This window comes from Balaenoptera acutorostrata, chromosome 8 (assembly GCF_949987535.1).
Source record: "Balaenoptera acutorostrata chromosome 8, mBalAcu1.1, whole genome shotgun sequence".
In the NCBI taxonomy this organism is placed as follows: domain Eukaryota; kingdom Metazoa; phylum Chordata; class Mammalia; order Artiodactyla; family Balaenopteridae; genus Balaenoptera; species Balaenoptera acutorostrata.
Genome location: NC_080071.1, coordinates 7,071,180 through 7,097,576, shown reverse-complemented (window position 1 = coordinate 7,097,576; position 26,397 = coordinate 7,071,180). Strand labels below are relative to the sequence as shown.

Sequence of the window (26,397 nt, the reverse complement as noted above, 5' to 3'; positions counted from 1 at the left end):
GAAGAGAGACAAATATAACAAGGTAATTAACTCTTTGCTCCTTCAGCCTTAAAGGAGAAAGAGCAGAGTGAGATTTCTTAAGTTTGGACCTGCAGCAACCTCAGAGATCAAAGCTGCCTCTGCAAGAGAAATAGAAGGATTCTAGTAGCACTGCATCTCAAGTCAAGTCTTGTTATTGGCCCCGCTCTGACCTTGGCACCCCAAAGTCTCAGTCCCAGGGTTCTTTTCTCTTTGATTGAATTCCTGCCTTTTATCACAGACAGCAGCTTCGTTCTCATGGACCTTCAGCGATGGAATTCACTATCTGGTATTCGTTCTCTTACATTTGGGTCGTCCTTGATAGTTGAGGATGTACTTTTTCATCCATCATCTAATTTAGTCTTGCTAATACCCTTCTGATATAGGTAAACCATAGCTTTAATCCCAGACTTCAGAAGCAACTCAAAATAGTACTGCTAGTACATTGCAGAGTTGGGATTAGAAGCCATATCACACGGTGCCCGGTTTCCCCCTTTCCTTCAGACTGGACTTCATACTTTGTTCTTTATTTAAATTATGGGCGTTAAGAATCTATTACAATCACTGCCTTTGTATTGGGTGGAGAGAAGAAGGAAAAGAAAGAGCAGAAGCAGAGGGGGATGGGGAAGAAGAAAAAGAAAGGAAGAGAAAAAACAAAACAATCCCCACAGGTTTTTCTGTGAAATGGGGAAGAATAAATCTTTCAGTTGCCCCCTCTTCTGCTTGCAGAGGTTAGTAAAGAGAGAAGCGCATCCTAAAATTTGTATCATATAAAGAAAAAACTAATTCCAAGCTATCCCAATGCTTTGTGTTTTAAAGGATAGAAATCCATTGACAGAGCTCTTTAATGAGTTCTTGGCTATGCATGCGTAGGCCACAAGGTTGATTTTGAGTACAAGATGGAGAAATATTCTGTTTATGAAATTAAAGGAATTTGGGGAAATTGAAAAAAAAACCTGGTAGAGAGGAAAAGAAAATAGTCATAGGATGGAGAGACATTAGCTAGAACTTAACATATCCAGCAACAAATTCCCCAAGGTGGGATATAGTTGATTATTAATTTTTTTTTATTAGATGGGTATATTACACTCAGTTCTCAGCTTATACTCCAATGTAATCTCCATCTGTAACCCCAAAACTCCACTGAAAATCTGAGACACAAAACTGGCTTGATTTATTTCCACGTTTGGGGAATGGAGGCATAGACAAGGCAGACAAGAGTGACATTGCAGAAGGCATGATTTAAAATAAAGACGTAGAATGTTATGGAAGCAGGAAATAAGGACCGAAGATGATTAGGAGAAATGGAAGCCCCCAAGAATGAATACTAAGAAACAAGGAAACCCATAATACAGGAGATCTTGGGAAAAACCAGCTAATTTGTTGATGTTGTAGACACTTGATATTTTTGGCTGTTCAGCATCTACCTAACCTTGTATTAGAATCTAAAGTCCGATTTGAGGAATTAATTCTTTCTTACTGAATATAATCAGGCCTAGGAATTGAAACTTGCTTTGAATAGAGGAACAAAAAGACAACACTGGAATTCCAGTTCACCTGACCTAGCGCAGCCCAACCAGACTGTTTCCACCAAAAGGCAGCTGTTATTGGGTTCTGCTTCCTAACCTCCACAGCTCCTGGGGCTCCATCCGATCCCAAGCTCAGATGTCCAGCCTCCCTTTGATATGGTTCTCTATCCCTGGGATTCTGTCAGTTGCAGAAAAACAGAAAAACCTGGCTCAACTGAGTTGCTCTGGGAAAATTATCATATCAGAAGCAAGAAATGTGGATGTAGAGTGGCTGCATCATCCCACTGATATGTTAGCTTCCCGTTGGCTATCCTCTTACGCTCACAAGAAGGCTACAGAAATCCAGTCATCACATCTTCACCACATCCCTCTTTTCAGACACAGGAGAAGGGATTTTTCTTTCTTGCTTGGGTCTCTTTCTGCAATTAAGGAAAGCTTTTCCCAGAAGCCCATTAGGAGAATTTCCCACACATCTCATATATGCATAAACTGGTAGCAGGGATGGGAATGGCTTCTATTCAGTTAAGACCTAACTCGGAACCATATGGGTGAGGGATAATTAGACCTATGAACAAAACTAGTGTGCAGTTCACAAAGATAAGAGGGAGGAGATAACTGTTGGGTCAGTAAAACATACTTCTTCCAATAAATACATTTATGTCTTATTTACTCAGATTTGTTCTCTGTGGCTTGCAAAGAATTCTAATTAATACACTTGGTTACAGCTACCACTGGGATTATTTAAATTGTAGATAGCTTTCTATATATATACATATATATGTATATATGTATACATATATATATGACTTGCTTTTACTTTTAAAGTTCTTTTCTTATTTTGTTCTGTTTTTATGTACGTGAAAGAATGAGTTGGATTTTAGAACTGTATTTTTTAATCTTCTACATGTCCAGCATTTATTGATCATGACTTTAATTTCCCAGTAATAATTTCCCCCCAAATCTCTAATGCCTCATTTTTACATTTATTCATACATTCCTTTCTTGTTCATTCAGAGATTCATCTCGTCATTAATTTCTTCTTCTTTTTTTCAAAAACTTGTTATGAGGTATCTAATATGTATGTGGAAGGCATTGGGTTAGCAAGGAAAAACAAACCAACAAATGTTAAACCGCATTTGTGTAACCTTAAAATTAAGCATTTTTATAACATTTTTAATAACATTTTTAAAAGGGGAGCAATGAGACAAAAATGAAGCGTGCATGGACGTTCCCAGTCTTCCCTCATTTGCTAGCATGGTTTCTTGTGCTCTGAAGTGAGTCCTGCCCTGAGAGTCCTGCTTTGACAGACAAGGTCTTTTAAGCTTTAGGCATGAGAATAGGGAGGAAAGGAAGAGAGAACAAAAGTTGAAAAGGTTAAGTTTGGGGGAGGAGGTTATCTTGATGTGAGACTGGAATTTGAAGACAGATGTAAAGGCGCAGAAGCAGCTGCGGCGCGTGAGCCACTGGATGGGGGAAGCAAAAGGGGATTTTTAAGGTTCTCTGTTCCCTTCATCATGTTCAAGAAAACAAATGAAGAGCTTGAGTTATTCTGAAATTATTTGTGGTTGCTGCACTATCGTGTGTTTTTATAACCATGATGTTGTTCATGTGGGTTATTGTTTTGTAATATCCAGGGCTCTATCTGATTGTGTGTGACAAAAATCAACTCACATTAATCAGGCATAAAATTTGGCTTATGTGTCAAAAAGTTTCAGGAGGTGATCTTGGATATTATGAGAACTCCATCCTCTAGGATCTGGCTCAGTCTGTCTGTCTGTCTGTCTTTCTGTCTCTCTTTCTCATTCTAAGTCCCTCCTCTGCATTGTTTTCTTTCTCTAGAAGGCTATCTCAGTATGGTGGGAAAGATGACTTATGGTATTTCACGTGATCTTTACAGCCTGAGAAGAGAGAATCGATCATATCTAGCATCTAAGTCAGACCCTGGTAAAAATGACACTGTCCACCCTACCTGAGTCACTTTCCTGCACTTGTGGGAGATGGAGGAGAACCGAGCAAGACATAATTTCAGATGACTGCTCCAGTGTTACAGTGGGATGACTCCTTCAATCCATATTACAAGAAACTTTCTAGCTATTGGGCAGAGGAACATGTGATATAGGTAACATTGCATCTCTTGTTAATCAAATGTCCTCTCAGTTGAGTTATTTAGAGCGCTATATGGGGTTGAATTTTTACTTAAATTTAAGTGTGTAGTTGTCTTCTCAAATGTTGTTCAGAGACTTACACTCCAAGTAGCTTTGAAATGAAAATTGATGGATGTGCAGAAAAACATGGAAATAGAGCCACAAGACAAAGTTAGAATAAATGAAAGTAATATTCATCACTGTAGGAATGTTAGACTTGCACTTAAATGTCACCTAGAAACACTCAATTCCTTTGCAGACACCCTAAGATGGAAAAATATCCACCAAGAGATAAAACTTGTATTTCCTTTTGTTTTTAGGACACACTCAAATGAGTTGCCTGTCGCATGCTAGATAGTACAATTGACACTAGAAAGAGATTGTAGAATTTCCAAGCTAGAGAGGTTCATGAGTTGTGAAAGATTATCATTCAAGTGTCAAGTATCTGTCAAAAACTACTTGTGGAAGTGTTGGCAAGAATGTGGAGGAAACGGAACCCTCCTACACTGTTGGTGGGAATGTAAATTGGTGCAGCCACTAAGGAGAATAATATGAAAGTTCCTCAAAAAATTAAGATTAAAACTACCATATAATCCAGCTATCTCACTTCTGGGTATTTACCAAAGAATTAGAAAAAAACTAATTCAAAGCCATGTATGTACCCCTACATTCATCGTGGCATTATCTACAATAGCCAGGATATAGAAACAACCTAAAGTCCATCAATGGAAGAATGGATAAAGAAGATGTGGTACATATATACAATGGAATACCACTCAGCCATAAAAAAAGATGAAACCTTGCCATTTGTAATAACATGGATGACCTCGAGCGTATTATGCTGAGTGAAACAAGTCAGACAGAGAAAGACAATTACTGGATGACTTCACTCATATGTGGAAAATAAAAAACAAACAAAAAGAAAAGAAATGAACAAGCCAAACAAAAACAAACACGTAGTTACAGAGAACAGAGTAGTGGTTACCAGAGGGGAAAGGTTGGGGAAAGGGTGAAACGGAAAAAGAGGATCAACTGTATGGTGACAGATGGAAACTAAATTGTTGGTGGTGAGCACACTGTAGTGTATACAGAAGTAGAAATGTAAGGCTGTATACATGAAACTTATATAATGATATAAACCAGTGCTACTTCAATAAAAAAATTTTTTTAATAAATAAGCAGTAAAAAAAAAAAACAAAAACCCAAACAAAACAAAACTACTTGTTGATTGTTATGAAAAGTTTTTAATTTCCAATGATAAAAGCATCAATTTGGGGGGTACGTTCTGAGCTTAACCAAATTGAGAATGCAAAGAGAACCCTGGTCTTTTGTATGCCTAAAACTTACAAAAGCATTAAAGAGGTCAAGGTCCTGAGCCCCGGTTATATGAAGGACCGGTGGCTAGAATGAGGAGTATAATGGTTGGTGACCAAAAATGACTCAGAAGATACTTTGGGCTCTGACTATGAAGATTTACTCTTAACCCAGAATAAAGTGGCATTTTTTTGTATTAACAAACATATTTGAATAATCTTTTGTAAGTCAACATAATAAAAAGTTATGTACGTACTGTTTGCTGTAGTTATGGTGCATCGAGTGATTATTCCCAATTCCACCCTATTTTGAACTATACAGTATACATGTATGCCCCTTTCCATGTGGCTTTGCAGTGTCTCCCACTAAAGGAAGCAGGGTACTGTCCCCAACCCATTGATGTTGGGCTTGGCCATGTGACTTGCTTTGACCAATAGAATGGGTGGAAGTGACAGTGTGCCTTTTCCAAGCCGAGGCTTTAACAGGCGTTGCATGTTCCCTCTGCTTGAACATCTGTCATTCACCATGAGAACACAACGGGCTGGAAGCATATGGACATGTATGAAGTAGACCTGAACCCAACCCAGCCTGCAGCTTGGAGCTCAGAGCTGAATCCTGAAACTGAGTCTTTACAAGTGACTTGCATCAACTCACAGACCCATGAGGGAGAAATAAATGCTAGTTGTTTTAAGTCACTGAATTTTGGAGTGGTTTTTCATGCAGCATTATTATAGCAATAGCTGACTAATAGAGTAGTATTTCTTTCCTTTCTCTACAAGTGTTTTGAAATTGATGTTGCATCTAACAACGCATAGCATCATAGGATCAAGCAAATTCAGTAATTATACGGTTAATCATTTAATTAGAATTATGAAGTGGTACAAAAATGATGCAAAGAACACAAAACACAGAGACCTAATCTGATCTGAGAGTCTGGAAATGTTTCTCTGAGGAAATGACATTGAAGCTGAGACCTAGCTTTTGGCTAAGCAAATTTAGGGAGTATGGGGGGAAGTATTTTGAGTGCAGGTAACAGTCTTTGCAAAGCCCTTGAGGCAAGAAAGAGAAGGTCATTGAGTACAGAGAATTATCTGGAAAGCAGAGAGGAAACAGGAAAGTGCCAAGAGAAGAGAGGTTGGTGAGGTTCAGTTTACCGCAGTTTTATGGGCTGAATTGTGTCTCCCTCAAAATTCATATATATTTTTTAAAATTAATTAATTAATTTTTTTGGTTGAGTTGGGTCTTTTTTGCTGTGCACGGGCTCTCTCTAGTTGCGGTGAGCGGGGACTACTCTTCCTTGCGGTGCGCAGACTTCTCACTGCGGTGGCATCACTTGTTGCGGAGCATGGGCTCTAGGCCCGCGGGCTTCAGTAGTTGTGGCTCATGGGCTCAGTAGCTGTGGCACGTGGGCTCTAGAGCGCAGGCTCAGTAGTTGTGGTGCACTGGCTTAGTTGCTCTGCAGCATATGGGATCTTCCCGGACCAGGGCTGGAACCCGTTTCCCCTGTGTTGGCAGGTGGACTCTTAACCACTTCACTACCAGGGAAGCCCAACATTCATATATTGATGTCCTTAACACCCAGTACCTCAGAACGATTTGGAGCTAAGGTGTTAAAGTGGTAATTAAGTCAAAATGAAGTCATTAGGGAGAGTCCCAAAGTCAGTCTGACTGATGTCCTTTAGAAGAGGAGATTAGGACACAGACACATATTTTAATGCTTTATTTTTCTTTTCTAATGTTTTAAACATTTAAAATTTATATATTTTACAGTCTCTCTATTACAGCTCTATTATCTGAAATTCCTTGGGGTTTAATTCTGCTGTGTTTACTCTTTCCTGTGTCTCTCAAGGTGGATTGTTACCTTGTATGTGTTGTAATTTTGAACAGTGAGCTCATTTTTGATAGGCTTCATCTGGAGGCATCAAGTGTGGCCTGTGATGAGGTTTTATTACACCATATTTTTTTCTCAGTCTGCTTCTGCTGGGAATACACTGAATCTCAATATGGAGTGTTCAGGGCCATGTGGTTGACGCGAAGCTCATTTGAGGTACATGTCTGTGATTACAATTTCTCTGGAAAGGCTTATTTTCTACCCTGCACCCGGGCCTCAGTAGCTTCCTTCCTTGTTGTCTCTTTGTGCTAGTGTGCAGATTATTTCTCCTCTACCATTTCATGGAAGGGGAAGCCCTTAAATGATCCTGGATTTATGTAAAAGGTTCAGTTTCAAATCCCCACCTCCCTGCAGAATTTCCAAGGTCTTGTCTTCTGTGTCTTTCTGAGAATGAAAATGAAAACTCCTAGGTTTCTGAGACATAACCCCACCCTAGTCCACCCCAGCTCCTATACTGCCTAGTTAGTTCATGTGGTTACCACTTGGGCTCTCAGTTCCTTCTTTCTTTTGGCCCCTGGTGATTTCTCTTACTTTCCCACGAACTCAACTCTGGATTGAAGAGGATAAGGAAAACATTACATGGAAAAACTTGACTGGTACTCCTTCCCCTTCCTGAATAATTCATTTCTAAAGCCATTAGGTGAGACAGAGCAAGATTGGAGAATATCAGGGTCCAAGGAGGATGAAGAGAACATCCAGTCAAGGATGGTAGGCAAAAAAGCATGAGGAATCAGCCTGAACAGGGCGAGAAGGTCTCCACACAGGGGAGTCAGGGCCCAAGCAGGGAGAGGAAGGCATCTGTGTGTGGGAGGGGATCATAGCAGGGATGGGAGATTGGTTGCATAAAGTGAGGTTGATTGCGTAAGTAAGTATTTGAAGAATTATGGAAGCTTGTCTTCTCACTATTAGAGAAGGGGTTACATATACAGAAAGGGAGAAAACTAGAATGAACATGTGATTGGAGGTATAAGCATGAACTCGTGGTTTTCAATATCTATAGATAAATATAGATAGATTTCAATTTCTATAGCTAGAAATAAATATAAATGTAAATATATGGTACACACATATATATAATTCCTGGCTCTATATGGGAAGCAGCAATACTACAAAAACAATGAACATACATAGCACCCAGATCTTAGCTTCCAAATACCATATTCCATTAAGAAAAAAAAAAAGGAAATTTTTAGAGAAATGCCCGATTCTGGGGCTGAGGGAGAGAAAAAGTACAAGAAAAACCTGGAACTTCTACCATAAACCAAAGAAATGTTAAAAAAAAAAATGATGGGCACATATCAAAAGGGCCTAGAAGTCAGCTTAACTGAACTCCTACTAGCCACATTGGACATAATTTGAGTATTCATATGGATAGTAACATGATAGTAACTCATAGAATTTACAATATTAAGTAAAATAAGAGACCAAGAGACCATACCAGCATAAATCAATGAATGAATGAATGAATGAATGAAGTTAAAGTTTGATGAGGGACAGGATATTTACATGGTTTCAGAGTACCTCCCCACAAAAGGGGGAAAGTAACTTTATGGTGGAAGAGCCTGGAAGACATCACTTTTATCAAGTGGTGACAGTGAACATCAGCTATTGAAACCATGCATGACCTGGTCTACTTCTTTGAGAGGAACACAGCATCACTTCTGTGATACTGTGACCTGAATCCAATCCTGAGGAAACTTCAGGCAAATTTAAACTGAGGGAAATTCTACAAAGTAACTGGACTCATCTTCAAAACATCAAAGTCATGAAAGTCCACCATAGACTGAAGAATATTCCAGACTGAAGGAGACTAAAGAGACATGACAAGTAATGCAGTGTGTGATTCTGAAGTGGATCCTTTTGTTACAAAAAATATTGTTGCATCAATTGGTGAAACTGGAATGTGGTCTGTGGACCAAAGGGCAGGAGTGTATCAAAACGTATTTCCTGGTTTTGTTAGTTGTGTTGCAGTCAGTAGGAGGATGTTCTTATTTGTAGAAAACACACATTAAATTGTTTGGGGTTAATGGATCATCTGGTCAGCAGTTTGTAAGTATTCAGGAAAAACAAGCTATTTGTACTGTATGTCTAGCCTTTTTGCTAGAAAAAAAAAAAGAATTTTTGATTGTTTCAAAATTTAAAGCGACCAATAGCAAAATAAAAAATATGTGATGTAGCTTAAGTAGTACTAACTATTCTATTCAACAAACTAGAAAAAAATAAAAAATCCAGCCAACTAAACTCTAAGAAAATAGGGGAAAGAAATAAAGGATCAAACAACAAAATTAATGAAGTAGAAGACAAAAAAGCAAGAGAGAGAGGATACATAGGGACTCTTCTTCACCATTGGGCAGCTACTAGGACTTTTGTCCTTACTTGCATGAGCAATGGATGCTCCTGCAGAAAGAGAGGCGAAGAGACAGTTCTCAGATTTTGAATTTCAAAACCCTGGACCTTTGTGTATCAGACATGCCCTAAAGATCTGAAATCATGATATTAACATCACAAACAAAAGATTTGAGAAAAATAGATGAAAATTCAGTGTATTTCACCATATATTAAATGAAGTCTCTATAGGTTAAGGAAGAGAAGAAAAGGAGAAAATGTTCAGAAGGAAAGCACAGAGCTTAAAGACTGGTGGTGTCTCTGAAAAGGGACTTTGGCTCTGATCTTCCTGCACCTGACCTGGGGGAAATGTCCATGGTTAGCAGAATCTGGGAGCAGAGAGCTAGCTGCTCTTGTATCTTGGGGGAACCCAAGATCCTCTAGCCTCACAGGTTGCCTGTGCCCACCACAATGCAGGAGCAGTAGAAGAGAGAGATGGCCGTGAGTGTTCAGATAGCCAATCAGAGAGAGCCTCTGTGTTCCTGATATCCCACGGAGTCTCTGAAAGAACCACATAGTTGCTATAGGCCCAGAAGTCTAAGAACATTTAACCTAACAGCTTAGGGTTAGGGTTGACTTAGACAAATTAGTAAGGTCCAGATAAGATGGTGACATCTCAGAGACTTGCATGGATCAACCCTGGAGGACCAGAATTGGTAACACATCTCTTAGTGAATGTCAGCGTGAATAGATGATGGCTCCCATCCTAGCATCCTGTTTACTTGTAAACTATTCTGAACATAGTCCCCAAGTTATTAGATAGGTGGATGGCTGGATGGCTGGCTGGATGGCTGGATGGATGGATAATAAAAGGGCAATTCCTAAATTATATCAGTCTAAAAGCTGCTGTGTTATAGAATTTCATACCGCTAAGAATGCCACTAAGAGAATAGCCAAATTGCCCTCATTTACTCATGCCCATCCTGGCACTGCTTTCCAAGATGAGCAGCAACTAATACTGGGAGAAGAATAGGTTCTAATATCATTTTCATCTGCAGCTGAAATAGCCCCAGAGTCAGTAGATAAAGCAAGTGTCTTTGCAAAACAGTACATTAGGAAGAAATACCATTGGAAGTTTCAGACACTAAAAAGTATTTTTTTAAAAAGACACTTCTTCCCTGTTTGCTTGTTTACTAAAGACAAATAAAAGGCATTTGAATTATTTTCTGCCCGTTTGGAATCTTCTCTTTTTATCTTGGCCTTACCAGGTTTTTATTTGTATACTTAGGGAGATCTTTATGGAAGGAAAATTGTAATTCTAAAGCAGTCTGCAAACAAACACTCACACAGCATAACCAAACCACAATTTTATGCAGATTTTTTTTCTCTATCTTAGATTCTGAGTTCTTAAAGGAAAATGTGGATGCAGTGGTGTGTCACAACTGCTATTAGAGAAGTCCAAGGGAAAAGAGTACAACATGATGATCAGCCTTGGCAGTCTCCATATACAGCGTGATTATATTGTAATACTGTTTGATGCAATGATATGTTTGATCAGTTTCAAGAGATGAATATCACCTCACTTCAAACAATATGATACAGTCTCATTGTGTGGAATTATGGCCGCTGTCAATCAGCATATGGCATAACCCTTAAAGTGCCATCTTTGGGGAATGTCATAAAAATGATTGCAACACTTGCATTAATTAGTAAGTTTTTGCACTAAAACCAAGCAAAACCTGTTAAGGCAATTTATCTGCTATATCTCTGTTCATTTTTGTTATCACAGAAACGTGTATATAACCCACCCACGCAAACACTCAGCCGATTAGCTCAACGTACTAGAACAGCCGTGCTAAAAAAAAATCCTAGTGTGAGTATGAGCTCCCTTCCCCCATATAAATCAGTAAGCTATATATTCTCTATTTTATTTTACAGTCCCCAACATACCCTTGCCTTGAGCCAACTATCCTATCAAAATGAATGGTGGGTGCAAAGTAAAGGCAAACATGAAATTATCACGAGGTCTATGGTCTTGACAAGACAAACTCAAAATTTAAGCTCGACAAATGACAAATAAATGGCAGGTGTACATGTTTAGATAGAATAAATACGGATTAAGAGTCCTTTGAATGTCATTAATTTCATTTTGTCAATGTTAATTGTTAGATACATTTTGAGGGAAGAAGAATTACAGTCTTTTTTTTACCTTAGGTATGGAATATTTTCCCTCTTGGTGTTTCTCTCTTATCCATTAATTTGCCATTGTCACCCAGTTATACTATTATTTCAATTTTCCCCAATAATACATAATTTGAGAAGTTACTGGTTTGACATGGTACATACTGATTTGACCTGAGACTTAACACACTTTCCCAAGGTGGTTAACACCCCCAGATTCAACTGTTTGTTGACAGTGTATGTATCACTGGAGTGTTGTGAGCCTTTTCCTGAGAAATTCCTCTCCCACCGTGTCTCCTGGCCTTCCCCTTTACAGTTTTCCCCAGTGTCCTCTATTCCTGTTATCAACTGAGGAAACACCTGCTGTGGTAGGCAGCCTCCTAAGGTGGCCCCCAATGATCCCTGACTCCTAGTATTCACTAACTTGTGCAATCACCTCTCCTTGAACCTAGTGACTTGCTTTTTTTTGTTGTTGTTTTGTTTTGTTTTTTGGGTTTTTTTAATTTATTTATTTATATTTATTTTTGGCTGTGTTGGGTCTTCGTTTCTGTGCGAGGGCTTTCTCCAGTTGCGGCGAGCGGGGGCCACTCTTCATCGCGGTGCGCGGGCCTCTCACTATCGCGGCCTCTCTTGTTGCGGAGCACAGGCTCCAGACGCGCAGGCTCAGTAGTTGTGGCTCACGGGCTTAGTTGCTCCGCGGCATGTGGGATCTTCCCAGACCAGGGCTCGAACCCGTGTCCCCTGCGTTGGCAGGCAGATTCTTAACCACTGCGCCACCAGGGAAGCCCGTGACTTGCTTTTAATGAATAGAATGTGGACAAAGTTATTGGATGTCTCTTTCATGATTAGGTTATAAAAGACCATGACTTCTGTCTTGCTAGCAGGGTCTCTCTCTGGCTGGCTTTGAGGAACCAAGTTTCCATGTTGGAGAGCCCCATGTGGCCAGGAAACGAGAGCAGCCTCTGGCCAACGGCCAACAAGGCACTGAGATTCTCATTCCAATAGACTAGGAAGAACTGAATCACAACTACTAATGTGAGCTTGGAAGCAGATCCTGCCTCAGCTAATGTGACTGTGGTACCAGCTGACTTCTAGATAATAGCCTCCTGAGAGGCCCTGAAGCAGGGGACCCTGCTAGGCTGTGCCTAGGTTCTAAACCCACAGAAACTGTGAGATAGTAAATGTGTGTGGTTTTAAGTCACTAAATTTTGGGTTTGTTTGTTGTATAGCAATAGACAACACAACTACCGTGTCTTAGTGAACATACTCGGTAGCTCACTGCAGCTAAGTTTTGTGGTGAGTAGTAAAATAGTGCAGTGGGGCTACAATTCTTCACACTGATGCCTTCAAAACATAGACTTCATACTCATTGGCAAGCTATGCAGAAGAGCTGACCCAGTCCGCAAAGAAACACGTGAAGTCTCTAAGACCTTCCTGCAAATACCTTACCATTATTCATGGGCAAGAAATATTGACTAGTGTTTACTCTTTGGGATAGCGTTGTAAGCTTTGAAGTATAAAGGTGCTATTTCTTTTTCCAAGGCAAGGTTTGGCACATACACTTACTGGGACTAGAGAAATATAAAATGGTTTTTATTCATGTCGTGAGTGCTGTATTCTTAGACACATCTCTCTGGTTTCACAGATTTTTTCACACCACCACATCATGTCAGCAGCTTCTTGAGTTCTAGACTTCGTGGTAGAATTGCTAACAATCCCGTTAGAGACTTCAAAAAACTTAGAGGTAGGTGGTCTTATTACCAGTAGCTGACATGATCTGAAGACTTGTTCCTGCAACAGGGTTATATAATTTGTGAATTATGTTATCATTTACTCAGTTATCCACATTAATAGAAGGGAACCATGATGAAACTATTTAGTCAATAATCAAACACATTTTATTTTGAGATTTCATCGATTTATATGTACATATTAGATCTCTCCTAGGTATGTTCAACCTAATATTAAGATCTTCTTGTTTCTTTGATTCATACCTAGTGCTGGTACAAAGAGAAGACAACCCAGTTGAGTAGGAGAGGGGAGTTAATTTGGTACTGAACATGTTTCATGGGTGGGACATGTGTGATTTATCAAGAATTGATTTATTTAAAAGGTCCCTAAGTAGTCTAGGATTTAAAACAACAATGGGAAAACAATAACAACCACCACCAATGAGGCTTCTTTCCTTATTAGGTTAACAAGGATTTCTAAATGAGTTACATCCAGGCAAGGCGATAGAGAAAATGGCTTATACACAGTTGGTGGGAGTATAAATTGGCATGACCTTTTTTTCTAGAATAATTTAACAACATGCTTTAACATTTTAAGTCCATTTCACGTCTAGGAATTTATGCCAAGAAAATAAATCTGAACTTGCAAAGATGTTAAAAGATGTTTATTGAAGCACTGTTTATAAGAATAAAAATTGACTGCAACCTAAATGTCTGTCAGTGGAATTAAATACATGATGAAATATACAAAATAGAGGCTACCATAGCCAGTTCAAGGGGAACACTTGTGTCATGGAAAGGCATCAGAAATATACTGTTAAATTTTTAAAGCTAGTCAGTGAACAAAAGGGTATATATACTATGGTTCCAATTTTTTTTTTTGAAGTCAACCTTGTACATGCATGGATTAACACCTGAGAGATATATACGTACACCAAATCATAACAACTGGTTTTCTCTAATAGAGGAATTATAGTGAGATATTTGAATATTTTCCAGTGGGCATGTATTATTTATCAGTCAGAAAAGATAGCTATTTTCACTTTGAAAAAATTCTAGACATTAATTTTTGCTTTTTCTGTTTTGGGCACTGAAAAAAAAATCAACCCATAATCATCTGTTTCTTCTTTCCTCCAGGTGCTCATCTAGTTTTCATTCATTAGCTCAGCTAACATTTATTAAGCACCTATCATGTGTCCTGTGATAGTCACTGAATTAACAATAATAAACAAGAGTCTCTGACTCTAATGAAAAAGACATGTGAAATTTCACATGAAATAAAGAGTGTAAATGCTCCGTTAGAGCAGATGTAAGATAAGGTGGGGAGGAGGAGGGAGCGATCAATTTAAAATTATGGAACAATTCATGAATTTGTGCGTCATCTCTGCAGGTATTTCTTCCACTACAAAAGTATAAATGTCTTGAGACTGATTCTATAACATACACTTTTAAAATAATCTCTTTAGTGTCCAGAATCTTGATGATGGTGTGCCCAGTGTTCAAAGAATACCTTTATGTTCAAGTTATTCATTTGCTAGAGTAGTGGGTTTTGAATTTTTTTGGAATTCAAGACTAGAGTTCCAATACAAGAATATGCAGTGGCACGTTGGAATGGATTTAAAAATTTAAAGCACTCCACAAGTAAGCAATAACTTCAAGCATAGCAAGGTCTTAGGGTGTCTTTGAAAGTATCCAGAGCATCAAGATAAGCTAGTTAGTTCACATAGTGCCCCTGAGCACGGAGCCAGTGTTCGAGCAGAATGTTTATATCCTAACAACACCTCAGAGATGAACTGTATTTGTTTGAACACATATGTAATCCATACAGAATATATATGTAAATACACTCACATAAGCATATTTGGGAATCAGAGATTTAGTAACCATGCCCTCCTTTCATTACTGATTTGAAGTTTTTTATTGATCACAAAGGGCTAATTGTTCGGTAGAGCGCCTACCTGAGTGAACCTTCCATCAGGACCGACACGAATAGGAGCTCGTTAAACAGCTTAAAACAGACCAAAATCTGACTGCACACCTGGGAAAGGTGGGCTTCTGGCTCAGCTGTTTCAGTGGAGACTCTGTAAGAATGCAGAACCCTCAAAAACGTATTGTCTGCTTGCTTTCAGTAGAGCTAGTCAGTTCAGTTGAGATCTTTGTTCATATTTTTTTAAGGGACTTCAGGTAGCTGGGGGGAAAACTCATTGGGGTGGTTCATTCAAGGAGGACTTGCCCCAAAGATTTTTATACTTTACCCACAGTGATTGACTTAATCTGCCACTTTCCTTTCTTTATTTTCCTATCATTAATCAGATGACACAGATAGAAGAACAGACGACGAAGAGAAGTAAAAGAAGACATGAGTGAAGAAGAGAAGAAAAAAACTGAATATGGTAGAAGGATCAGTTTCTCCATCTATCACTATGAGAATTTTAGGATATTCATGGTCAATACTGACCACACTTGAAAAAGAGTTCTTTGGGATGAATCCCACCGTGTGCGACTTAGGTGTTAAAAACAAGACAACAGGCCCTAAATGAGATCACATATGCTAAGCCCCACATCACCAAACTGAGACTTAATTACAGTTTTGGCTCTCCCAGAAATGGAATCTTAAACCAGTCAATCAGGAATCTCCAGATTAGCTAATAATAACTGATAATCTCCAGATTATTAGTTACATAATCTGCCTGGTAGCTCCCTGCCATCCCCTAAAGGAAAATAACCTTGCAATAACCAACGCACTTTCTGGCCTAGTATAACTTCTTTATTCCTACTCCCTTTTGTCTACAAAAGTCTTTCATTTTGTACAGCTCCTCAGAGGTCCTTTCTATATGCTAAATTGAATGCTACTTAATTCGAATCAGTTTTTGTTCAAGTAGAATCTTAAAAATTTTAATATGCCTCACTTTATTTTTTAACATAAGCTGTAATTACATTCTGAAGTCTGAGAGACATTGCTCAGTTGATAAGTGTGTAGGCTTGAAATTGGGAGCTATAGGGCCTGGTCCAAGCTTTCTCTAAATGACTGTGCAGTGGAGAGCACACTATCTATCCTCCAAGTGTGCTTCAGTATCCCTATTTATTAAAAACCAAAAGGAAAACAATGCTTAACCTACCCATCTCACATGCCTGATGTGAAAATGTGAGAGACATCAAGTACATGAATATGTTTTGAAAGATTCCAAACAAATTGCAAAGTTCAGACATTAAAATCAAATAAAGGTTTTTTTAGGGTGGTGTTGACCAAGCAAAATATTTCCGTTAAAATATTAACTGATGAGTTCAGTTAGTAAAAGTGTGTGACTTGCCAAAGAATGGATTGGTATTAATTATAAAAATTACATTAGAATTAATGCATTCATTAATGACCTACTAATCAATATCAATTGAAGGTTTATTATTTTAAGGAGGATGGCCAATTAGCAGTTTGACACCATGAAAAAGAGATAACCAACTGACTGATGGGTCCCCATCAAGTTTAATTTTAATTTGTTTTGAAAGTATCTTCTTGAGGAATGAGTTTAAATGCACACCACTCTTTCTCCTTTCAGCAAATGAATATATAAGTTGTTTAAAAAGCATATCTGAACGACCAAGAATGAAGTCTGGCATATGTAAGAAGAAATGAGCACATCCTCTAAATGGACTCGATGGTATGATCTAAGTTCTATTATATAGAACTTATATGGTCTAAATCTATAACTGGATTGCTCTTTAAATTAAGTGAATTTGTATGTCCTCTTTCCCTTAATGGAATCAGTTTTGATATACTCTTTGTTCATGCTGTTACGGCTTCAGTCTAAGGGTTCTTTGTACTGACTTTTTAAAGTTACATCACAAAGAGGTTTTAAGATTTCCCAACAGGCTTTTATTTAACCAAAGCTTTTGATCTTAAACCTGCTGGGGACTAGTGAAATCCTTACCAATTCTCCAGGAACTTCTCACTATTGGAATTTGAAAAGACCCACCTGAAGGACTGAACTCCCAGTATGGTTTCAGCCACCCTTCAGATCACGCTATTCAGGCAGCTGGCGAGGGGGTCTAGTGCACCCTTTGTGATCGGCTAAGCAGCCTAAGGTGTCCTTTGCATGAGTTGTACTCCCGAGGAAATAAAAACCAGGAGGACACAGACCTATATACCTTATTTCCTGCTATCTTCAGTTAAAGGCGGATTGCAGGGGGTCTGCTTAACATCCTTTGCTACCTAAATACCTTTTGGACATGGGAACTCAATAAAAGAACTTTCATTGCATCCATTACCCTACTGCGGTGCATAACAAATTAGATTTAAAAGGCTACTTTTTTCCCCCTTACAGCTATTTCCAACATTTTCTTTAAAATTTCAATTTAGTGTCTAGTGCCAGAATATTCTATAATATACTTTAAAACTCTATAATACCAATTATGCCAACTGAACACTATTTCCAAAGAATTAGGCTTCTATTCTTATAGAAAAATTGTAGTTTAGAATTAAGAGAAGGTAAAAAATAAAATAAAATAAAATGAAGGTAAGTTAGAAAATTATGTTTAAAACAGGTTAAATATAAAACTATATAACGCAAATATTGTTCTTGGTTAACTCTTTTTAAAATATAAATGCATTAATTTTTTATTTGGCTCCAAATTCCCAATTTTTGAAAAAAATTTCATTTGAAGTTGAAAAATATCAATGCCACAGATTAACCTATTTTTAGAAAGGGTGAAATAAAATTCTCAATGATAATATTTAAATATTTTTATGTATTTTATCTTAAAACTCCATTGTGCAAAGGTTTTAGGGCATGTAAACAACACAGAACACAGAAGGCAAATACAACTTTGTAAAGAACACAATATTTGCAGCTGTGTGTGAGAACAGATTTGCCTATGGACCACTTCTCCTGTGTAAATATTTATCTTTACCCTTCTATTAATGTGGTGTCAAACCTCTTTATTATTCAAAAAAAAATTTTGGACTGTGTCTTGATAGAGATGGATATTACTGTCATTGCATCAGATGTTATGATCCCTGACAAAGCCTCAAATTAGCTATATGCCAAAGGACTAGAAAGAAATGTATAAGTATTTCCAGAAGCTGTAAAATATTTGCCATTCAGTGCTCACTGCTTGAGGGCATACTCTCTCACACCACACATGTACCATCTATTACCAGACATCAGAGGCACTTGCTATCAGTATGTTTTTTGTCCTCTTTGTGCTCTGGTGTAACTACAGAAAAGTAGCCTGGAACCATCTCAGTTCTGAATATGTGGTAGAGCGGTCAGGCTATGTTCAGTCTGGGTTTCAGAAACACTGTTACCACACCTGTAGAATATGACATAATTGTTCCATTTCTCGACTTATTAATTTTCATAAGCATTTGTTACACATCTGATTGGTAGATATTTATGAGTAGCTGCCTGATGGACTCTTATGTTCTGCAGTTAATAATAACTGATTATAGGAAGACAAGATGCTATGAATTCTTTCTCTGGACAAAGAGGGGCTCAAAGACGTGCAGAACTGTGAGAATCATGGGAATTCTGGGAAAAAAAGATTTTTATGGATAATACAAGTGTTACTTATGTTGTGTTACAGTAATCCCCTGCTTCTTTGTAAAAAAAAAAAAAACTATGCATTTTTATTGCATAGATAAGAGATTTAATAAAATATTTCTCATGATCCCAGATTTATTCTCATTCACTTTTATTCACAGTGTGAGTAGTTAGAATTTGGGGGATGATTACTCTGCAATATCTATCATTTAAAAGATGTGTATCACCTTTGATTAGAAAACTGTACTTCCAAAATACAGCCTTTAGAAATACTCCCAACATTGTACTTAGAAGTCCACTAGTGTGTGATGTATGAGAATAAAAATTGTCATCACTCTAAATGTCCACCAACATGAGGTTGCTAAGAAGATATCACACAACCACGGTAGCAGCACTGTCGTGGTGGCGTGCCCACCAGGGCCAAGCAGTAGCTCCTCATCCTGCGTGACAACCATTTCAGGGAGGTATTGTTCATATCACACCTTACAAGTTTAGAAAGTGGATTACAGAGAAAACAAGCGACTTGTCAAAGTCAGAGCATTACTAATAGTGAAGCTAGGATTCAAACTCAACCAAGACATTTGGCTGCAAAGCCATGAACTTAACACACTAATAATTGTATATTTTATATAATACTCATATAACCCACTAATATGTGTGTATTCAAAGAATGAGATAGTTTTAGAAATCATGAAATGAAAAAAAGTCTAAGAAATATTAGATAGAGTTTGGTAAAAATTATGTCTGTATACATTAGAATATGGAGAGAAAAGTTTGAAGGACTATTCACCAGGCTGCTTATATTAAAATGTCTGTGGTTAGACTTTTATTTTCTACTTTATATATTTCTTTAATATTTAGATATCTTATAAATTTGTGTAATAAAAACAATACAGTTCTTTAAAATATCAACATATAAGCAGGAGAATCAATAAAATTAATAAATTATTGTATCAACATATGCAGCATTATTTCAAGATCTCAAGTGCTGGCATTCAATTTGGCATTTTTTAAACAAAGCATAAATAAATTATATCACATAGAATTTTTCTACTACGGACATTAATTATTGCAGTGTGTTTTGGGGGAGGATGGTGTTCTACGGTAAAGAAAGCTACACCACCGAGACTTTTTTCCTTGTGTAAGCAAGTTCTGCAAGTGACTTGTCTTATAACTATTGAATAAAAGTCCTGTTTTATCAATAGAGTTATACATATTTTTATTCCGCATTCTTTATATTAGAACACAATTATTTATTCTTTTAAAGGAGGACTGTCACAATGTTTCTAATACATAAAAACGCTTCCTACTTTTGCATTTGTAAACTGCTTCCATGCGTGGACATTGCATCCAGGTTCCTAAGATCAGGAAAAAAGATCTGTGCATTTTATTCTGAAGTTACAAATGATACTTGATACACCACTGTGCTAAAGGCAGGATTGGGCTGGCTCTAGCTTTACGTCTTGCATTTCAGCATTGAAAAAAAAAATCAGTCATGGGTAATGCTTTCAAAAATGTTAATCCCAATTTTTGCTTATGGATATCACATGATTTTAAAAGGTAATAAAGAGTATTCTCAGTAGTCAAGGGTGAGTCAAGGAAAATGGCATCTATGGGAATAAGTCAGCCAAACAAAAACTTGACCCAACACCAAGCTCGTTGTCAGAATCACAGCTGCCGCATCAACCAATGAGACCTGAAATGGAGGCAGCCAGGAAGTCAGGTGCCGAGGTTAGAAAGCCTGTTCCAGACCCATTGGCAGTTGGCCCTTCAGCTGCTGTACAGCCCCAGGAAGGGCCCAGGGGGGCTGGATCTGGTTTTCGACCACAGGAGGAAAGTGAAGTGAAGTACAACCAATATTGTCAACAGCGAGACTGTCAAGTTAGTGCTGATAATATATTCATGGGGAGATGTATTGTTTTGCTCTTCGGGTTCAGTGGGGAAGGAGAGCCAAGGGAGAATGTACATAGCAACTCTGAAAGCATAATCTACCTCCTGCTCATAGAAACTGGTGATGGTGGCTCAGGCTTCCTTTTACCTCTCGATTCCTTCTAGTAGCGTGTCTTATTTACTAAGTAGGATCTTGAAAAATATGGACAGAAGTGAATACCAGGTTTAAAAATGAGGTGTGGTTAAAGGAACATGATACTCAGATTTTAAAAAGAAAATGGATTTTTGAGTTTGGCATTATTAACAGAGAGCTGTCATGTTCTTTTCCTTCAATAGAGAAAAGAAGTGACCCAAAACAGAAAATAAATGACCCGTGCTATGATTAGCAACTCACTGTGTTTGTTTAGTGTCAAGAATGCTGCTAGGATTTAATAAAAATTTACAATCATAGATCACCTCCCAAAACAAAAGCAAATAAACAAAGCACACATCTTTAAGGTAAGTCATCTTCTAACACCTTTGAAGCTAAGGATTGTCCTGCTTGCACAGAGCAGGCATTTCGTAAACGTTGAAAACTGAATATGACTCGCTGAACCTTGAGCTTGTCTTTGCAGTATGTGCCCCTCCCGGATAGACACCCAGTTGTATGGCTTCCAGATTCATATTATTACATTCTCAATTCAGTGCTGAGACTTTATATAAAAACTTTATGCAAAGCTTTCTTAATGACAAACACATTCGTTTCGTCCACTGTAGTGAATAGCACCTGGTGTGGGACCCTGAACATAGTATGTTCTCAATAAATGCTTGTTAAATTTAATAAAAGTCACTAGGAATTGTGAGACATTATGGGAAGTTTGAAAGGCATTATATGTTCTTAAATTTAATGGGTGCTCCACAAACACAAATGAAATAGAAATATACTCACATATACATAACTTAAAAACCCATCATAAACATATGCAAAAACAAGAGGCATTTGTAGTGAGTGGCCAGAGCTTAACTTTTCAACATGGTTCTGATGGAGGAGATGGATAGAACTGATAACAGCTAACATTCATTAAACACTTATTATTGGCCAAGCAAAATGTTAACTGCTTTAGATGTATTGATTATCTTATTTAATTTTCACTGCAACCTTAATGTAGGTGATATTATTTTCATTTTACAGGTATGAAAACTGGGGCTTAAATTGTCAAAATAGTTGCCCCAGATTAGTAGGTGGGGGGGAAGGAACAAGCCAAGCTCTGCAGCCAGAAAATCTGGCTCATTGGCCCCATATAAAGACATATGCTATGATCTGAATGTTTGCTTTATGCTCTTCCCCCATCCCCCATCCCCTCCCCACCCCCTCGCCAAAGCATATGTTGAAATCCTAATGCCCCAAGTAATGGTGTAAGGAGGGAGGGCCTTCAATTATAAAAGTTGAGCACTCATGAATGGAATTAGTGTCCACATAAGAGAGACCCCAGAGAGCTCCCCTTCCACAGGTGAGGACTCAGCTGGAACCGGGAAACAAGCCTTCACCAGAACCTGCCCATGATGACACCCTGATCTTGGACATCCAGCCTCCGGAACGGTGAGAAATAAATTCCTATTATTTATGTTACCCTGTCTATGGTATTATGTTATAGCCTTCTGAACAGACTAAGACAACACATGACAACATGGAAGAATGGTAATCTTACAGTCATAAGTCTCGGAGTTTTGGAGAATTGTTCAAGGATAACCACAACTGCACATTTACGACTCAGCTGAGAACCGAAATATCATGAGTGTACCTCTAGAGATTCAGTTATCTTTTTGTTTCTTTAATAGCCAGTGTTTTTATTGTGGAGTGTTGCCATCCTCATGACATTCTCTGGCCCTGATTGTACTTCTCTTGCTGCTTCTCACACACACATTCTCACCCCAGCCTCATTTCTCCCTCAGACTTCTGACCAATCACAGCTTCCTTTGCTGTGTGGTCTCAGCTCACTGCCTTCTTCCTGAATGGAGGCCTCTGAACCTCTCTCCTCACTGGCCTTCCCTGATGCCTCACATTCACACGCCTCTGAGACTGGCTTGCAGATCAGCTGGCATGTGGTCATGCCCGTGGTGAGGAGCTCTTTCTCCAAGCCACCTCAGAGACCCTTGCCCTGACAGAAGACAGGAGCCTTAAGGTACAGGGCTGATCTCATTTGATTGCCGTGGCCTGGTGTGATGGTTAATTGTATATGTCAGCTTGGCTAGGCTGGGGAACCAAGAGTTGGTCAAACATCAGGTTAGATGTTCCTGTGAAGATATTTTTTAGATGTGATGAATATTTAAATTAGTAGACTTTGAGTAAAGCAGATTACTCTCCATAATGTGGTTGGTCCTCATCCAATCAGCTGAAAGCCTTAAGAGAAAATACTGAGGTCCCCCTAGAAAGAAGGAATTTTACCTCCAGACTGCCTTCCGACTCAAGATGCAGCATTAATTCTTCCTGGGTCTCCAGCCTGCCACCTGCCCTGCAGATTTCAGACTTACCAGCCCCAACAATTAGTTGCTTTCCAAGTAACCATCGACAAGTGACTTGATTTCCTTAAAGCTCAGGGTCTGACTTGGCAGGATACTGTGATAATTAGATGTGATGAATTATATTGTGATAATTAAATATTGTGAAATTCATTGATAATTAAGTGATCATTTTATGTACATAAATTGCCTGACATCTAGTAGATGCTGAATAAAAATAAGTTTCTCATCCCTTTCTCTAGCTAAAATTATACTAAGCCATTCTACTTGTTTTTTATTTCACTGGAAATGCTAGCTTTAGATATAAGGGAGTCTTTCTTATGATTGACTGATATTTCATGTGCCAACTCAAAGCCATCTCATGTTTATTTATTAAGGTATTCTTAGTCTTGCCACTCATTTCTTAGATCGACTAGTTAGTTTCAATTCTAATTGTCTCTCATTATGTTGAACACAATGCATTTTCTTACCAGAGGTCACTATCTTTATGAGCCTTCAATCCTGCTCTCTTAGGGTTCTCCAGAGAAACTAAACCAAGAGAATGTGTGTATATACATAAAGAGAGAGATTTACTTTAATTGTGTTTATGATTTCTATTTACCCTGTTTCATTTTGTCATTTTTTTCCTATTCTTATTTAGATTAATTGCTTTTTCTTTTTTGTTGTTGCTGTTATTAAATGGGAGTTATATATTCTACTTCTTCAGTGGTGCTCACAAGTTTTTAACAAGCACACTTGACCTATTTGTTTTAGTTTCCAAACACTACACTCTTCTACCATCAGTATATTATTTTACTTCCCCTTTGTTTTTATCCCCTAAACTAAGTCACTGTATTTTACCTCAATATTTACTTAGACTTACACACATATTTACCAGTTTCTTTGAGCACCACCTTTTGTACCTCTCCTTTATTCTAAGTCAATGTTCTTTTTACAGATGTACATCCTTTGGTTGTTCTTTCAGTAAGAAATCTGAGGATAGTAAACTCTATCAGTTTTTATTTTTTAAAAAATCCTAACTCTTTTGATCACATCCTTAATCTTTAATTATAATTGATGTGGGTATAAAAATCTAAGTCGACAGTTGTTTTTTTCCCATAGCACTTTGAAGATATTATTCCATTTCCTGCTGACTCTATTTTTATTGATGAAATCTCTGCTTTAGCCTAATTGCTGTTCTTTAGGTAATCTGAGTTTTCTTTCTAGTTGCCTTTAATATGCCTGTCTTTGTAACTTTATTATTATCTATTTTAACTATGATGTGTCCAGGTATGGATTTATTTTCATTTATTTCATTCCTCTGTAACTCCTTCTAGATATATGTTTGACCATCTCATTCTTTCCTTCATGTCTTCTAGCATTAAAAAAAATTTCATTGGGTCTCCTTTTCTCTGTACTAATTGGAGATAATTTTCTTAGCTATGTTTTCTAGTTCAGGCATGAGCTCTTTAGCTACTGATTAGCCCATCCATTGAGGATTTTCATTTTAATGAATAAATTTCTCATTTCTGCATGCTTAATCTGTTTATTTTTCAAATTTGCCTTTCCTTTTTTCATTATGTTCTGTTCTTTTTATAGTTATTCCTTTTTTAAATCTTTTTTTATCATTTTAAGCATCTTTATTTTGTATTGTCTTTCAGATTATTAGATTAAGGTATTAAGGGTACTAATCTTTATGTTTGTTTTGTCTCCTGACTCTCTCTTACGGAAAATTGTTTTCTTGTGTGGCTTGTCACTCCTGTATTGTGAGCTTTTCTTCAGCTGTAGGATTCTTGGGCACCCCAGGCAGTGTCAGCAGTCCCTAAACACAGGTTTGGGGTTTCCTTTTGTCAGGTTCATTTCCCTTTTTTGTACATTAGATTCTTGAGATTTTCAAATAACACAAATGCACGCTCTACTCTTGCATAAGGCACATTTCTGGGAATTTAATATTTGCTGACTTTTTTTCCTTCCTCTGTAACAAGCAGAAACAAACGTCCTTGTTGCTTACCTAAACCAGTATCTCCCACAGTTGCTGTGAGGTCAGTCATGAGTGACGAGGTCCTGCAGCTCCCATCTCCTCCCGACCCCTGAGCCCCAAGCCTGCCACGGGGATGTTCGTGCTTGTGTTCACCTTTGTGTACCAGCCCTGTGTGTTCTGCTCTGCCACACCCAGGTCCGGGAGGGGAAGGACGGGCAGAGGATGAGACCCCCGACACCGGACCTGCCTGAAGGAGAGGACGTGTGTGGGTACAGCTTCCTCCGTGTGCCCCACTGTATCTGTGTCTCCGGCTTCCTCAGCTGCCCGATGGTCTTCAGCCTCTGTCCCCGTTCTGTCCCTCACAGCAACTAGTGTCACATCCTGCATGCCCTAGGCTGCTTCTCATTCTGTAACCTCAGCTCTGTATCCTTCCGGTCGCAGGGAATGGGGCCTACTCACCCGAGCCTGGTCTCTGAGCCCCTGGACCAGCTGTCTCCCGTGGTGCCGGCCCACACATGACCACGCCTCGGCAAGCGCCCCCTGCCCCAGCAGCCTCAGGTGTGGTTCACGGGAAGGCCTGAGGAGGGCCCAGGCCTGTGCTCAGGACTCAGAAGCCTGCCGGTCAGCGGTCCCCAGCCTGGGACGTGGCAGGAGGCTGGGCAAGCAAGCACTGTGGACAGACCCTCGGGTTGCCCACCTGTAGAAGTATAGAGATTGGAGGTCCCCCTGTTTTACAGGTGACCGCAGACCTGGATGTTATGAAGTTGTACGTAGTGTGAACACTTTGTAATGTTGATTGATTGAATGTAAGAAAATTCATCTAAAAAAAAAAAGTTTCCATGTTGTGAGAAACAAGAATCCCATTATTACTATTATTAATTTTATTAAAACAGTATTAATCAAAAGAGTGCTACCATTATTACCATTCTTGCCATGCCTATGCCATTTTAAGAACAAACATCCTCAACTAATTTGAGTTGCAACTTTTCCATATTGTTTTTGGATGACTGGTTTCCATATTTTAGATTATGCCTATAGCATAGAGACAGAAAGAAATAAGTTGTACAGATTTACATTAGACAGGCACTATTTTGACTTCCTTTAGGCAAAATAGTATCAGAATTTTATCACTAAAGTTCTTGAATGTTTATTTTTTTCTCCGCTCCTTTGAGATCCCCATTTAAATTTTTAACAACTTCCTCCCTTCTCCACTTCTATTATAATGCAAAAAGGGGGAAGAGGTGAGAGGAAGATGGTAGAGAATCTCTGAGAAATAACAAAAGGAAAAAATAGTAAGTAATAAATTGGCAGAAGGGAAGGAAATAAAAACAAAATTAAAGGGAGTAAATTTTCAAGAGTGGAGAAAATAATATGATGGT

General features: G+C 38.4%; 1 protein-coding gene across 9 annotated transcripts in view; it reads left to right on the top strand.

Annotated features, from left to right (window-relative positions):
- Nucleotides 1-25,868, top strand: part of GTDC1 (glycosyltransferase like domain containing 1) — a 424,521-nt gene extending 398,653 nt beyond the window's left edge. For 2 of the 9 annotated variants that reach the window (XR_009009061.1, XR_009009060.1), the window contains 2 exons: nucleotides 13,048-13,146; nucleotides 15,446-15,517. Coding sequence is in view for 5 of the 9 variants with exons in the window: in XM_057551460.1 (XP_057407443.1) it covers nucleotides 22,050-22,138; nucleotides 25,460-25,721 (351 nt within the window). In the remaining 4 variants the exon portion in view is untranslated. Of the gene's footprint in view, nucleotides 1-3,444; nucleotides 3,860-13,047; nucleotides 13,147-15,445; nucleotides 15,526-16,686; nucleotides 17,628-22,049; nucleotides 22,139-25,213 lie in introns of those variants that run through there. The other 7 variants (XM_057551465.1, XM_057551462.1, XR_009009059.1 and 4 more) reach the window with 6 other exon arrangements.
- Nucleotides 25,869-26,397: the final 529 nt, after the last annotated feature.